Raw genomic sequence first — 15,149 nt, 5'->3', positions numbered from 1 at the left:
AATTTCTGGCCATTTGTATGACATCTCAATGCCAAACTGCCTTATTTTGTCTGCTTGCATACACATTTCCCGCCGGCAGCAGCTCCGTCTATGGAACAATTTGGTCAGAGATGACAGCAGTAAACATTTGCCTGCAAAACCCACACATACGGGTTATAAGACAAACCCCAAGCAAACGCAGCGTTTCCTGGAACCGGCTGCCGATCAACGCGGTCAAGGCAGAAACGAGGAATCGGGTGGTTTAACGCCAACACCGGCAGCAGAGGACGGCCTCACGAACCCACCCTCGTCTCCACCGGGGACACTTGTTATTCATGGACGTCTTCCAAGCGACCGGGAGAGGATGTAATTCCACAGTCCCCGTGCTGCCCATTTACTATTTCCTCGAGCGGCTCCTCGGTCTGGGGAGGCGTTTCCTCGCGTCACCTCTTACCGCCTGCCCGAAACTTTGGCAGCGGGCTGCCCGCCCGAGGGAAGCGGCCGATTCCTCCCTCTCGGGGCGACCCGGCCGCTCCCGCCCGGACCGCTGCAGCCCCAACCAGCCGCCCCGTCCCCTCACGCCCGCCGCTCCCCTCGCCCCGCCAGGCCTCGAGCCCGCCTCACGCCGCCCGCGGCGGGCCCCGCTCCCCTCCCCGCCCCTCCGGCCGGCGCTGCGGCGGCTCCGGCAGAGCCCGGCCCACCGCGGGGCCCGGATTGGCGGCGCCGGGCAGCCCCGCCGCCTCTCCTCCTTCTCCTCCCCCGCCCTGCTGCCGCCCGGCGCGGCGCTGGTGGCGCGGGCCGGGGGACGCCGGGGCCGCGCCGGGCAGTGCCATGAGCCGCGGATAAGGTAAGCGAGGCAGGGCGGGCCGCGCCGCGCCGACTCGGCCCGCTCGGGGGCCAGCGCCCGCGTTCCTCGCCGCAAGCCGCCGGGGAGGGAAGCGCTGCCGCCGCCGCCGCCGCCGCAGCAGCAGCAGCGCCCGGCGTGAGGCGCGGGGGAGCCCGCCGGTCTGCGCGGGGGGAAGGAAGAAGGGGCGTCCGGCCGCGGAGGGAGGCGGAGGCGGGCCGGGCCTAGGGCGGCGGCTCCCGGGGCGCCCCGAGGGGCGGCCGGGGGCCGATGGCGGCCGTGAGGGGCCGGCGGGCGCCGGTGGGGGTGTCCGGCTAGCGGGGAGCTCGGGGGGGGGGGGGGTCCTGGGCTGCGGGGCGGCTGGCTGAGGGGTGAGCCGTGCCTGGGCCGGGGCGGCCGGGTCAGACGGCCGGGGCTGGATGCAGGGTTTATTTTTACTGTCGGGCAGGGTTCGGCGGGATGGAGTTACTTGCCCCTTCCATCAGTGTAACTGAGAGAAAGGTTTGGCTGAGGTGGGGTATGCAGTTTGGCAGGAGCACTGCTGAAGTAGAAGTGATAGCTTAAAAACCAGCGGCAGAGGGAAACGGCGGTAACGTTTATTCTTGCTGGAACTGGGGGGAGGATTTCCAGTTGCCTTTTAGTATCGAAGGCGAGAGGTTTTCTGTCTCCTAAAATTGTTTCCTTCTCTGTTGTCCTAGGTGTCGGCTCTTTAGTTTCTGCTGCTTTTTTAATTCTCAGTATCATTTGTATTTTACCTCTCTGTTGCAGTTCGGTGTCTCAATCTGTTTACCGTGTCTCTTCAGCATGTGCTAAAGTTCCTTCTAAACGTCTGTGCTCAACTTCTTGATGATTTGTGTCTGTCCGCAAATGTCTTAAGGAACTCCTGTCCATAATTTAGGGGAGTTAAAGTATACAGCCGAGTTTAATTTAAACTTTTATATGTAACTTTCATATTGTGACTGTAAGATAAATTAGTGTAAGTCTTCAGTGCTGTAAGATTATCTTCTGTTAAGATGCTTTGTCATACTCCTCTGTCTTCACACAACTCCTCTTTCAAGATGATCTTGCCTGCATAACTCAGGAAGAACAAGGCAGGCTCACAGTCTCAGGGGCGTATTTTTTTACAAGAAGATGTAGCTTTTTTTTTTCCTTTGAATTTTAAAATAACTTCACGTTCCTAAACTCCGAATAAAATTCGGGCAGCGTGAGTATCCTGTTTCAATTTTCTCTGAATTGAAAATGTGCTAAATTATAGGTAAAAGCACTTTAACTTAAGCAAATGTAAGTAATGTTTCTGATGTTAGAATTGACTTTTAAAGACTCTAACATCATGCTCTTTTATGATACATGAGAGGTTATTGTCCTGATTGACTTCAAAGCTGATCCAACAAGCTGCTCTGTTGTGGGTGGCATATTATTAACACTCCAACTAGGTGCTGAGGTTTGAGGTAGCATTTCTAAGGCAGGGCAGCGTAAGGCGCTTTCTCTTGAGCAAAAGACCAAGAAGGTAATTCTGTGCTCAAAGACGTCTTATACTGGACTCTCCTGGGGTATGGTATCCCCTGTGAATTGTATTGGTAAGCTGAGTACTTCTCCTGTGACCTTTGCTTTTGGTCCATGCAAAGAACTTTAAATGACCTATATTGCTTTTATTTCAGAAAAGATAATTAGTTAATGAAATGCAAAGTGAAAACTCGAAGAAGGACACAGCCCAATAAAGTACATAACATTAATTGCCTACTTCTTTTTGCCTGAAAACAACACTTAGTAGTTTCAGATATTAATAGCAAATGCTTAGTTGTTGGCAACTGAAGAACTTGTCAGACAACTGTATTACCAAGTAAAGAATGTGGAGCAGGAAACCTAGGCAGAATGTATAATGGCAGTAATTTCCCTGTTGTGGTAGATGTGTAAACAAAGTAATGGGAGGTAGGGAAACTTATCTAGTAAACAAAAGGTTAATGTAACTGAAATAAACTTAAAATCATGTAGCTAGAGGACTGAAGATGCTTTGTTGTATTCAAACAGCTTCTTAGTTGATAGATTTGGAGATTATGCTGCTCTAATCTCACCTTTCTGTGCGAACTCAATCTCTTGTACCATGTCTGAAAGGCCACCAACCTTACATTGTCTGAGTGTGCAGGTGACCAGTCACAAGCACGGCAGTGGACATACGTAAGGGTATGTTTCATGTGCTGTTGTTCCCGTCCCGTTCTCTGTGCGATATCAAGGACTGAGCTTTAGCCTGTTACGGCCCATGACAAAAGTAAGTTGTGGTGCTGAGCGCGCAGAGTGTAGCTGATAGCTGCCCAGGAGTGGAAGAAAAATAAAGGCTTTTTATTAGGATAAATTGTAGGTTTCAAAAGAATGAAGAGAAGGGTAAGTAAATTCTGGTCTTAAACACAGTCTTGGAGCTTGGAAAAGTCCCTCAAATCTCTGGGCTTTTATTCTTTTCCTTTTGGTAAGCTAGAAATTGTGGTGTCAGATGTCCACAGTAAGTAGTAATGTTAATTCAGTGTGCTCTAAAACGCTTACCCTTGAATAAAGGCATCATGTTCTAGAAGCTCTTACTGCCCTAAATGAAACAATCAGATGGCAATGTATTTTGGAAAATAAGAGCGTAATGTAGGCTTAGAGATTAGGGAAATAAAGATAAAAGTTAATACTGCGAGCCTTTATGAGTCTGTACTTGGTATTAGAAGAGATGTAATGTATTCAGAGTAGAAATCAACTCTGGAAGTGCGTAAGGTTGCCACATGTGCCTAATAAAGGGGATGAACAATGACTTTTCTTACTCTAGGTAATGTAAAGTGGACACTAGAAAGGGTGAGTTGTGATTTCAAGGGGAGGATGGTAGATCAGTGAAAGACTGAGAGAACAATACCATGTGTCAGGACTGCTGAAGAATGCAGCACTTAAAGGGCAAATGAGGGAGTTAAGTAAGGCAGTGTTGGCTTTGTGCCTGCTAGATAGTGAGACACCTGTTCAAAGAAAAGCCTCCATACAAAGTTGTATAAACTTTGATATACTATCTCACATTGATGGCCCAAGATCTCTGATGGTCAGAACCAAACTTGCAATGCTGCATGCAACTGACCTTATTCCTGGTGTCCTCTCCTTGATGTAAGGCTACAAGTTGACCGTGTTTTGAGGAAGAGGTTGGAGCAGAGTAGCTCCAGAGGTCTCTTTCAACATAGATTATGTTGTGATTCTGCAATACCTGGAGGAGAAATGACAAGCATAAAAGTAACTCCCAAGCTACTTGTAGGGCAACACCATTGTCAGATTTCAAAATTCCAGCTAATAAACAAGTTGTTTATTGTATTTTAAACTTTCACTTAATGTTGCTGGGGAAGACAACTTACTTATACTGGCATGCTTGGGATCTTTTCATTGATGTCTCTTGCTGTCTCAGATATGCTATTTTCTGTCTGGATGTTGTATTTTTGAGAAATTGATGAAATTTGTGACACAGAGACAGTTGTCTAAGTATTTTCTATTGTTGCTTCACTAATTCTCTAAGTGTTTTCTATTGTTGCTTTGTGTCTCTATTGCACAGGTCTGTAGGGGAGGCAGCATCTTCATTAGGCTTACTGGAAAAGGACATGGAATACAGAAACAAGCTTGTATTTGCAAAATCTTTTTCTTAGTGCAGGCTGGAATGGAAACTGCAAATTTGAAGATATGTGCAATCTGGGAATAATTTTTCTAAATTCAGCTGAGTAACACAATCATAGATAGCTTGAGGAAAAGCAGTATTTAACTTTTAGGGAGCAAAGGCAAAACTGCAAAGTACAGTGTTGTCTGTCCCTCAGAAATCTCTCTCTAGTGTAAGAGCAAGATGTAAGGCCTTCAGAGGCACTGCAGTAAATAGTGAAAGCTTTAGGATGATCCGTTAGTATTCCCCATTCTGTGTTTATTCCTTCAGTGCACTGATGCATATCATTATGGTATGTGTAAAGCTGTTGTTGATTGCTGATGTAAAAATAAAAGTGTACCACTCGTTTCGTTATTGTAGAGGATTGTGGTAAATGGTTCGGATCCACAAAGTAAAGGGTTTGGGTGTGGGTCGGGTTTTTTTTTTGTGCTACAAGTGATTGAATTCAGCTTCTTTTCTGGATGTGTGGGACAGAATCCCAATTATTGTGTCCTAAAAATATATGACCTGCTGTTCTTGTCAGAATTGTGAATTATCTGTTCTTGGACAGGTTAACTTTTCAAAGCTTCTGTTAACATGGCAAGCCCAGCAGTTTGAAGGCAGAAAGTTAATAATTATTGGTCAAGATCCCATTTCCAGCCTGAAGCAACAAACCATGAAGATTGCATTGGCTAGGAACACTTAACTTCACCCAACGGCCTTAGCCTCTGTGTGTCTGTTCACTCAGGAGCATTGTGAGGACTGAAATTTAACCACCTGGAGAGTTAGCACTGAAGTATCATCTTCTCGAGATGAACTGGAAGTAAAGGGAATTGCTTGGATTTGGGCCAAGCTTTGCATAGTGTACGTCCAAAAGTACCTATTTACTTGGCAAATGAAATTTTAAATCTTTTAAGGTGATATTTAGGTTCTTTCACACAAGTCCTTTATTGGAGTAATTTTGCACTGGAGGCTGCCATATGCTAACTTAGTTTCATGAGTTTCGAGTATGCTTACAGAGCAAAATCCCCTCTCTTTGGCAAGCATAGTAACAATACGTGCAATGTAGTGTAAGGCTTCCAATCAGACCAGTTCTGTCATGCAGTATTTGCCTGTGGTGTTGTTCCTGTGCTATCTGCCTTCTCTGTAGTTTCTTCCTGTGGAGCAAGGCAGTTACAGTAATGAATTCTTTTGGATCCCCAGGGGTACCGAGGTATCCCTTTTAAGACCTGATTAACAGATGCATCGCCATTTCCTTTAACGGAGTCCTTGATGACCAGTATCTCTGGAAAATAAAAAGCAAGTGCCTTAGGTTGAAATTGCTCAATTAAGGCACCTGAGAAGAGCTGCTTAAAAACTTCCTGTGATAGCCAACGCTAGTCCTGCCCCCGTTGGAAATCCTGGGAGAGCGGAAGCAGAGGAGCAAGTTTTGACAACAGAGTAGGTTAGAGTGGCTGAAATATCTGCAGTGTGCCGTTGCAGGTGTTTTTTCTTCCTGCTTCACCCCCTGCGAGGAGAGGAATTCTAAGGTGTCGGGTTATTTACCAGTCGTCTTTATTCTCTGGGTACTCAGAACTATTATCTCTGATGAAGCTGATTGTTAGTGTCTTTGGAGAGACATGAGAATATAATGGTAAAAAAGGGTTTATTCTCTGATCTTGCCTGTCTTGCCTTCCTGCTCCTCAAAATTCCTAGCTCTCTGTTCGTTATCTTTCTCTTCTATTTAACTCTCTCCTTTCTGAACAGCAAGGTGTGTTATTCTGCTGTGCACAGTCCAAATCAATACGTAGCACAGCAGTTAAGTTAGTGTTCTAAAAGGCGAGACGACTGATAGACAAAGGATAACAGAAGATCAATAAAACACAGTAAACAGTGGTGTTTGCCCATAAAGGCCAGAAGGGTAGCGCAAATGAATCGTCGTACGAACTGGGCTTTAATATTCATTACCTAGTGTCTCTGCGGTTTATAAACTGTTATGCTCTTTGACCCCACTGGTGTTGGATAACAGCAACATTGCAGAACAATGTCCCTTAGTGCTGGTGAACGTATTGCATGTCCTGGACCACTTACCCTGTCAGTGCAGGATTGTTATCCTGAAGCTGTGAGAAGATGGGATGGTCAAACTTGAAAGAGGATTTCTTAAAAGAGTATGAAAACGCATATTCAGGAATTGGGGTGCTCTTCCAAAGGATCTCTTTTGAGTCTGAAAAATTGCTATATTGGGTTTTGGTAGCTTATGCAGAGGACTGAGAGCTGTAAGACTCTAGATTTTACTCTGGATTTCAAGTGTTTTGATTAAATTATACTTCAGTTGTAAAATAGGACTGCAAAAATATGAGCACAAACCAAGCTGCTGTATCCTTTGATACTGGGAGTTTCAAAGCAGATGACAGAACACTGAAACGTAGATGCAAGCTGTCATGAGCTGCAATGAAGTTCTGAACTGAAATTAAATAGAAAGGTGCAAAAATAATTTTGTTTCACTGGAAGCCAGGATTAAGACTGAGGAAATAAAAATGTCTGTTTTATGAGCCCAGACAGACTCAAAGAATAAGGCTTCTTTGAGAGGAAGGGCAATAGTCATGCTCACACACTTGTGATTGTGGTAGCTTGATAGGGAAATATTGCTTAACATGTGATACTAAAAGCAGACAGTGAAAGTTCTCGGCTTAAGTTTGGTGTTCTCTGCCTCTTGGCTTCTAGCTGCAGTATGTTGTATCACCTTCTCTTCTGAAACTTCTGAGTATCAAGAACCTGCCTGTGCGGGGCTCTGCCATGTTTCAGGGAGCATCCTCTAGCTGAGGCTGGGAACGATAATCTCACAACCGAGTCACAGAATTCCCATAGCATTCTCATACCCCTGCTCCCTGTCCACCGGTCACCTCCCATCTCCTGTTCCTGTCTCCCTGTGCCGAAGTGGCCAATGCAAGGTGAAGATTTCTGCTCTGGATGCCTTCCAAGCTGGGTATTTCCATTCTGCTTGCTTAACATGTATCTGTCATTTCTGTTGCCCGGAGGGGCTTCACTTTCTTTCCTAATACTCTTGTGTAATGTTTGGGGTTGAACGCATAAATAAATATATTTTGGTGGTAAATGAAACTGATCCTTAAGTTTCTTCTTGTTTGTAGCTGCTGTGAAGTTTGATAAGGCTTATCTTTGTAAGACCTTCTCAGTAGCAGTTCTTTTTGTCTAATCACTTTTACACTTCTTCCTTTTCAACTTGACTTGAAGTATTAAACAAATGAATTGGGAGAAGGGGAAAGAACTAAGGGGAAGATAATCCTAAATGTCTGTCAACTGAAAAATGTGCTAGTTAATAAAGGCTTTGCCAGGTCTTTAATAAACCTTCTGAGTAAACGTGTGACAACTTCACAGAAGTATTTTGAGGGGGGGAATAAAATTGCTACTATTCTATTTATATGTTATTTTAGTGAATAACAAGAGACGTGGATGGAGAAAGGACCAGCTGTGCACACAAACTGTCTCCTGTTTTGTAATTCCAGTTATCATTCCCTTTATGACAACAGGTCAAGTTTTCCAAGATGCCTTAAAACTGCCTAGAGGTTACAGGCAAGCTGAAGATCTGTGCCTAACAGTTGTAGAAAACTGAGTGTCTGAAAAGATCAGTTTAGAGGTGTGTTGTATTTAAGAGCATAAATATTTGGTTGTATGGATCTCCATTTCTTTTGTCATGTATCTTTGAGATGTGGATTGGTAGTTGTTTTTGAGTATTGAACAGATTTTATGAACCTTTGCTTTTCTGATGAGTTGGGACAACTTTTCAGTTTCATTTTTATTGGCCAGGTTTTAGAAATTCTAGCTAGTTATTTATTATTCTATCAAGCTAAACTTCACAATTAAGATGATAAAAATGAGTAAATCGCTGTGCTGTACCATGAGTGTTGCTTTAGTACTTTACTTCGTCAGGATATATTTTTAAAAATCTGCTTCTTGCATCCAGATGCCCTAAGCAGTATATTTACCAATGAAAACTGCTATGGGTTGACTGTCCTGCGAATTTCTTTCTCTCAGGAATTAAAAGCCTCGCTTAAACAGCCACACCCCTGGTGTATGGTGATGTATGAGGAAGTGAGTATGTATGTACTCACAAACTTATTAACAGCGTATGTAATTCAGAGCTTGTATAGCTGCTTGACTCTGTTTGATAAACAAATGCATGGTGGATTTATTAAGCATGTATGCAAGAACACTGCCATATGCCTAAAATTAGTATTGCCTGCATAATACTGTAATTGAACAAGGCAGGATATGGCTCAAAGACACTTACTTCCCTTTGCCCTTTTGAATCCATCTGGTGGCTTTTGCTGTTCTTTTATCTCTCAGCAAATCAAGACCTTAAAATTGATGACCTAAAATTCATTTCCTTGAAGCTACTTTAATGACACTTTCTGTGCATGTGCGTGCACAAAATGTAACCCACATACAGTGGAGTGCATTCGTTCTTACCTATTCTATCAAGTAGTTAAGACTATAGACGTTATTTCTGTCTGCAATATTAGAAACTTTTACAGTGCAGAAAGGTATTTGCTGGACAAACATAACACTGATAATACCTGGTTATCGAATAGCAAATATCATAGGATGCGAAAGGGAAGATTTTAGCCCTTTTTTACAAGGAAGTAACTGCAAAGGAGACTGACAGTACAGAGCTTGCATGAATACTACTTGGATTTAAAGTGGAACTGGGGTTCTTCTGAAAAATTAATTAAAAAAAATTTTTTTTAAGGTCTTCATATTGTGCTGTGAATTCAGCAGGCAGCTGGGGAATTGGAGTATGTATTGCCACAAGACACCCACCTTCTGACCCTTTCATTTTCAGCCTGTGGGGTTGTTGGATTAAATTCCTGGAGACAACTACGTTGATTAACGTTTGCGAAAGTGAGATCTGTGTGCGTGTTTTACAGCTCCATATGTAAATTTAGTATGTGCATCTCTGAAATAAAAAGGCCTGTAGGAATGATTTCATTTACAGATGTTGTCCCATCATACTAGTCTACCTGAGGTCTACTTTCCACTAAGATAAGGACCTATGCCAGTGTCCGCATGCTATATGAGTGAATTATACCATATAGGAACAAATAATTTCTTTCTGAGCTGAGAGAGAATGAATAAATGGCTGTCTGTGTTGCTTCCTGCATTATTGATCTTTGGAAACTACTTTTCACCAGAGGCAGTGAGAACACTTTTCAAGGAGTGCTGAAAAGTTCAGAAAACTGTTAACTAACTTAAACCTTTTAGAGAGGTGTGGGGGTTTTTTTCTCTCTTGGTTTTTTTTTTTTTTTCTTTTACATTTGTGGCCTGATTCACACAGTGAAAGACCATGTTGGGGTAGATCCATGCTGCTCAACAAAAAAAAGGAGAGGAGAGCATTGTTTGTGTTCATCCCAATCTTATTTTGGTTGCTGGTTTTTTGAGAGGATTCACATGACAAATTATCTTTCTAGGTGTGTTAACCCCACCCACATTTTGAGAGAGAAAAACAGAGTAGGAAGGATCCACTCATATGCTTGTTGCTTAGGGGTGTGAACAAAAGGGTTTTAAGGTGCATAAGTACCTCACTTTGTCATCACAGTATACTGATTTTCTTTTTCCTTATGAGAAATACGGTGTCTTGATATCTACTTTTATGTAAAATGATCCTGTTAATTCAGATTGCTAGTGAGGTTCGTTTTCTTTCATGTATCTACCTGCCATAGTTTCTTAGCAATTAGGATTAAAAAAATATGTTGTGGGAGGTGCTCATCATTTTCTGACTCAGTTCATTTCAGTAAGAGTCAAGCCTGTAAAGCAGCTGTTAAGGTCAGGCAATCTGTAATTGACCTATCATATGTTGCAATTAAAATGTATCACGGCTTTTAGAAATAGGAGCTACCTCAATCCCTCTTGGGGAAAAAAAAATAAAAAAACCCCCAACAAAACCAAACCACCAAAAAGCTTTCATATATTAAACTGATCCATTAACTATTGCTCTGTTCTGTGTCTAATGCAAGAAATGGAGGGGAATGCAAATCAAGCTAGTGGCTTTGATTTTAGTAGCCTGTTTTTAGCAGGGACCTCTTTCATGTTTTGGATAACAAAGTCCAGTGAAGATTCTTGCCAACGTGTCAATAAGGTTACACTTTGAAATGTTTAGAGTTATAAATACTGTGTGAAAAATAAGAAAACATGTATTTAAATGAGAACACAGACGTGGATGCTTTTGCAAAATACTTCTACTTCTTTTGCCTTAATACTTTTGTGGATTTTGTAAAATATTTGAATGTACTGTAAAAGAATGACTAGGAATTTTATGGTTGCTTCAGCCCTGTGCACTTGAGTGGGGTTTTTTTGTGTCTGTCTCTCTCATAGTCCAGTATTTTTAATCATAAAATGCTTAAACCACTCTTTAATGCAAAAATTGATCTTTGAGAGACTATACTGAAATGTATATGACAGTTGCAAGGCTCTAGAAGATTTCTGACAAGCTGTAAAAACCCCGAGACCCCTTTTGTCTTGATAGTTAGTTGGAAAGCTGGGAAAGTCTGCGTTGTCTGTCCTAAGTTTTTTTAATTGGGACTCACTTAGTATCTTTGCTCTTCGAGGTTGACAGTGTTTCTGTGTTGTGTGTTTGGTTTTGTGTTTTTTTTTTAATAAGCAAAACTTTGTCTTTAGCATGGGAAAAACTCAGATCGTTAGGGGCCATCTAGGTTCCATTTCAGTCTTGGGAAAATTTCAGTATCTTGGATGTTCTGTCCTCGTCACTCTGCACTGCATCCTCCAGTTGGAAAGCTACAATGCTGCTGAACTTTTGCATTTTAGTTTCTAGGTATTTGAATTGAACATAAATCTGAATGAAATGAGATGAATGTTGCCTTAAGCAGAGAGAGATGTCTGGTACTCGCCAATTCTGAGGTTGCCATTTTGTTTTCCTGCTATTCTTAGGACAAGGTTTCTTCAGAGTTGGCTTTACATTTTGTTAACTTTCTATGGATCCTTCTATGAATTATAAGTTAAAGGAATTTAAAGCATAGAAGCTATTATTAGTAGTTTATGATCTCTGCACACTTGTTGCTAGAATAAGATGGGTTATGTGATTCTTCAGCTGCTTTAACATGGTTCTTAGTCTTTGCTATTGCTGTTTTAAGTTGTTAGTAATTCTGTGTGATCTTATTTGTTCAAAGTGCTGTGTGAACACTACTCTTCAGTGAGGTAAGCTAAAGCAAAATTTTTCTCACCCTCCTACTAATACTGAAACTCAAAATAACATGATTACCTGCTCAGGGCTTTCAGAGAGGTCTGGAAATCTAGTCCATAAGCCATTTTCTTCCAAAATCAGATCATGAAGAGCTTTTTTGTTTGTGTGGTGCTGATTTATGTTTCTTGCCTTTGCAGTTTCCAGGTAGCATGAAGTGCTGGTAATACCTTTCGCCATTAATTTTTCATGGAATCCAGTGACAGGCAAGACTACTCAATGAATGGCATACAGGTATTGGCAAGATTGCCTCTCTAAGTGCTAGGAACAATTGTTTAAAAAAAACCTTGGACAACACTAACTTTTGGGTTGAATTACTTTTGAATTACTTTTGACCCACCACTTCTCAAACTTGTGCAACTCTGAAAAGACTTGCATGTTATGAAGTCCTATTTATTGACCTTTTCTTAAGCTTTTCTGTCCTTTGGACCCTCTGGGGATTATGCTTGCAAAAACATCTGAGAAATCCTGTTCTGTTCTATCTGGAATGCATTTTCTACATTTACCAAAGACACTTTTTGCTTTTCTTAGGTAGATGAGATGGAAGAAAGTAAGCAAATGTAATCAACATGCTCTCTAACAGTGGTTTCCTGTGTCAATAGTTGTAACTTGCTATGTATCTTCAGGTACCTTAGGCTAATTAATTTTCATGTGTTAAGTACAACTGCCTTTCTAATTAGGTATGAATACTTTTTTATTTGTATTAAACGCAGATGTAGCACTCCTCCTTCCCATAGACAATTTAAACGTTCTGAAAGTAGCCTTGCTTTGATTAGTTGTTCTTGTTTTGTTTTGTTGCCAACTGCCTGGGGATCCAAAATTTGGAAAAGTACCACCAGAGCTGGGGGATGAGAAAGATCAGAAACCAGATAATCCTTGGATAATTGACTGCATTTTGCCTGGGGCATGCCAAGGTCCTAGGTACCTGAAGTCATCTACATTTCTATAAGGAGTTCTGTATTGCTTGCACTTCTCACAGGGTCTAGAGTGGTTGCAAAGGCAACAGCACTGACCTGGCTATATTAGAAGAGCTGGAGATAATGTGCTGCTGCTTCTGGCTGAACTTACCTTGGTAAAAACCCAACAGATGTCAGTGTGAGTAACTTTTTGTAGACAACAACGTAGGAAGTTTCTTTTAGCTGAAACCTACTGACCTATCCATTCCCAATATGCGTGCAAAGACACATTCACAAATGTGTGACAATGCAGGATGGCAAAAAGTCCTGCTGACACTTGTATACATGAAGTTGTGAGGACTTTGCTGGCAGAGAAGAGGGTTCGTCGAGTACATGCAGTGTTGCAAAGATACTCCCCTTGTCTGAGTTGTTCTGTGAGAGGTTGAGTGGAAAGATTTCCCCTTGCTGTGCCTTTTTTCTGCTCTGCCATTGTGACTTTCTGGAATATGTGGCATTGCTGGTCCATCATGGTTCTGTAGCTGTTTGTTTGGTGTTTTGTTGTTGTTGTTGTTTTTTTTGGTTTGTTTTGGTTTGTTTGTTTTGGCTTGGGTTTTTTTGAAGTTACTACCTTGCTGCTTAGGGATGTGTGCTTGGTCCAAACCTAAATACTTTTAAGTATTAAATGCTTTAGTCCTTTTTTGTTAAACCAGCCTTCTCTAATTTTGAAAACATCTCTGAGAAATCAAGAAACCATGACTGTGTACTATGTTTTGTCCTGTCAGGTAAAAAAGCCTTAAAGCACCTTGCATGCTAATCCTCTGCAAAACATGAAATTAGAATGAAGGTTGTACATATGAAATACAAGATTTGATGAATCGTTGAAAATCCACTGGAAAAAAAAAAGTTAGATACCTCTGGGGTATGGTTTGTAAATCTGTAGATTCCGTTCCTTTTTTAATGACCTTTCATAACTACATTCTACATGGGGACCTAGAGTTTGAATTATTAATTGGTGCTGCTCATCTGTGTATCCGTGTTTAGCTTCATGTGGACAAGCATATTTATTTTTAGTATCTTTTCTGCTGTTTTCATATGAAGGTGTATAATGGTTGTTTTAACTTCTCAGCTGCTGTGAATATTGACTGAAATTATTGTTAGTGAAATGAACGTGAATGTAAAAAAGTCCTTTAATGCTCACTTGTTACCTGTAGGCAGTTTTGCTTATTGATGTGCATTTGAATTGTTGGGAAAAATGAGCCTGTAATACAATTCTGATAAGCCCTTTTTAATTTAGGATTCAAGGCAGCTTATTTTACTTCATTTTGGAAACATGCTTTTCTATAAGTCACTCAGTCAAAATTTCACCCAAAGATTTTATAGTGACCTTTAATTTAATCAGTGATGCGGACAGCATTTTCAACTGTGGACTAATCTGCAGAGGTTTTAGATAATCTTTCATCAGATTAATGGGAAGTTGAGATTTTTTTTCTTTCCACTGAGATAAGAGGGAGAGAGTTACAGTGCGGCATAGTTTTATGTTCTACCTCACCATTTACCCTCTCGATAGGATGTAATTTATATGTAAGCTTTTGATGTTTTATTTCTGTAATAATAAAACATTTTCTGTCAAGATGCAGAACTTCTGCAGCACCAGCAAATTCCGATTTAGTCTCTCCTCCCTTTTAAAAGAGAACAAACGCAGCAGTTATATATTTATTGCTCAGGATTGCTAATGGACCAGTGTTTTTTTACTTCCCTTTGGCTTATCAGGGTCACTCTGAAGAGAGTGCTTCAGCCAGATAGTATAGCAGTTTTGGAAGAGAAGAGTAGAAAAAGCTGGCTTTAGACTGTGACAAAAGTTTGCCTCTGAGTATGCTCTGGTTTTAATGTATTTACTTCTAAATCCCTTACTGCAGGAGTTTCAGATCTAGGTCAGTAAACCTTTGTTTTTCTGGGGCATTTCTCTTCTCACTCATGACCAAATTAGTTTTTTGGGGTAATTTTGATGCCAGCAACTAGTTACCTGGAAAAATAAGTATTTGAATGTGCTTTTTAAAGTCGGCAATGTATGATATAGGAAATGGCTAAATCTCAAAAATCTGTGATGGAGGGGGAGAGGGAGGATTTGGTTGTGTGTTTTTTTTTTTTTTTATTATTTTGTTTTGTTCTGTTGTGGGAATTAGGGAACTACTAAAAGGTCCCTTAGAACTGTTTAATGTTGAGTGTTTTGGAAGGAAAAGATGCTACTTGTTGCTTGCAATTATGGAATGGTAAAGAAACAAGAATAAAGTAGTTCGTAGGAGAAGAACACATGAATGGAGAAAGTATAATGTGCTAGCATTTTCATTTGTTCTCATTGTGCCAACTAGGAGTAAATGTTCTTTAGTGAAATTACACTCTGGTGCAGTCTGAATCTACTGCAAAGAGCAGAGGAGTATGTTATTGAAAGTGTGTGAGTAATCTGAAAAAAAAAAATCATACTTCGAGTTGACTCAAATGGTAAAAGCAGCTTTTTGCTATTACAACAGTTCTGTTCACAAT

At 41.3% G+C, this 15,149-nt stretch overlaps 1 protein-coding gene across 2 annotated transcripts in view; it reads left to right on the top strand.

The window, feature by feature from the left end:
• The first annotated feature begins 641 nt into the window (after positions 1-641).
• TEX2 (testis expressed 2) overlaps positions 642-15,149 on the top strand; it is a 55,000-nt gene continuing 40,492 nt past the window's right edge. The window contains exons 1-2 of one of the 2 annotated variants that reach the window (XM_069799274.1): positions 8,527-8,549; positions 9,208-9,359. In XM_069799274.1, coding sequence (XP_069655375.1) covers positions 8,542-8,549; positions 9,208-9,359 — 160 coding nt within the window. In that variant the 5' untranslated portion in view covers positions 8,527-8,541. Of the gene's footprint in view, positions 827-8,526; positions 8,550-9,207; positions 9,360-15,149 lie in introns of those variants that run through there. The other variant, XM_069799275.1, reaches the window with a different exon arrangement.

The sequence above is a fragment of the Haliaeetus albicilla genome, chromosome 12, assembly GCF_947461875.1.
Source record: "Haliaeetus albicilla chromosome 12, bHalAlb1.1, whole genome shotgun sequence".
NCBI classification, from domain to species: Eukaryota; Metazoa; Chordata; class Aves; order Accipitriformes; family Accipitridae; genus Haliaeetus; species Haliaeetus albicilla.
The sequence above is the reverse complement of the archived record's forward strand: the minus strand, read 5'-3'. Positions and strand labels throughout refer to the sequence as shown.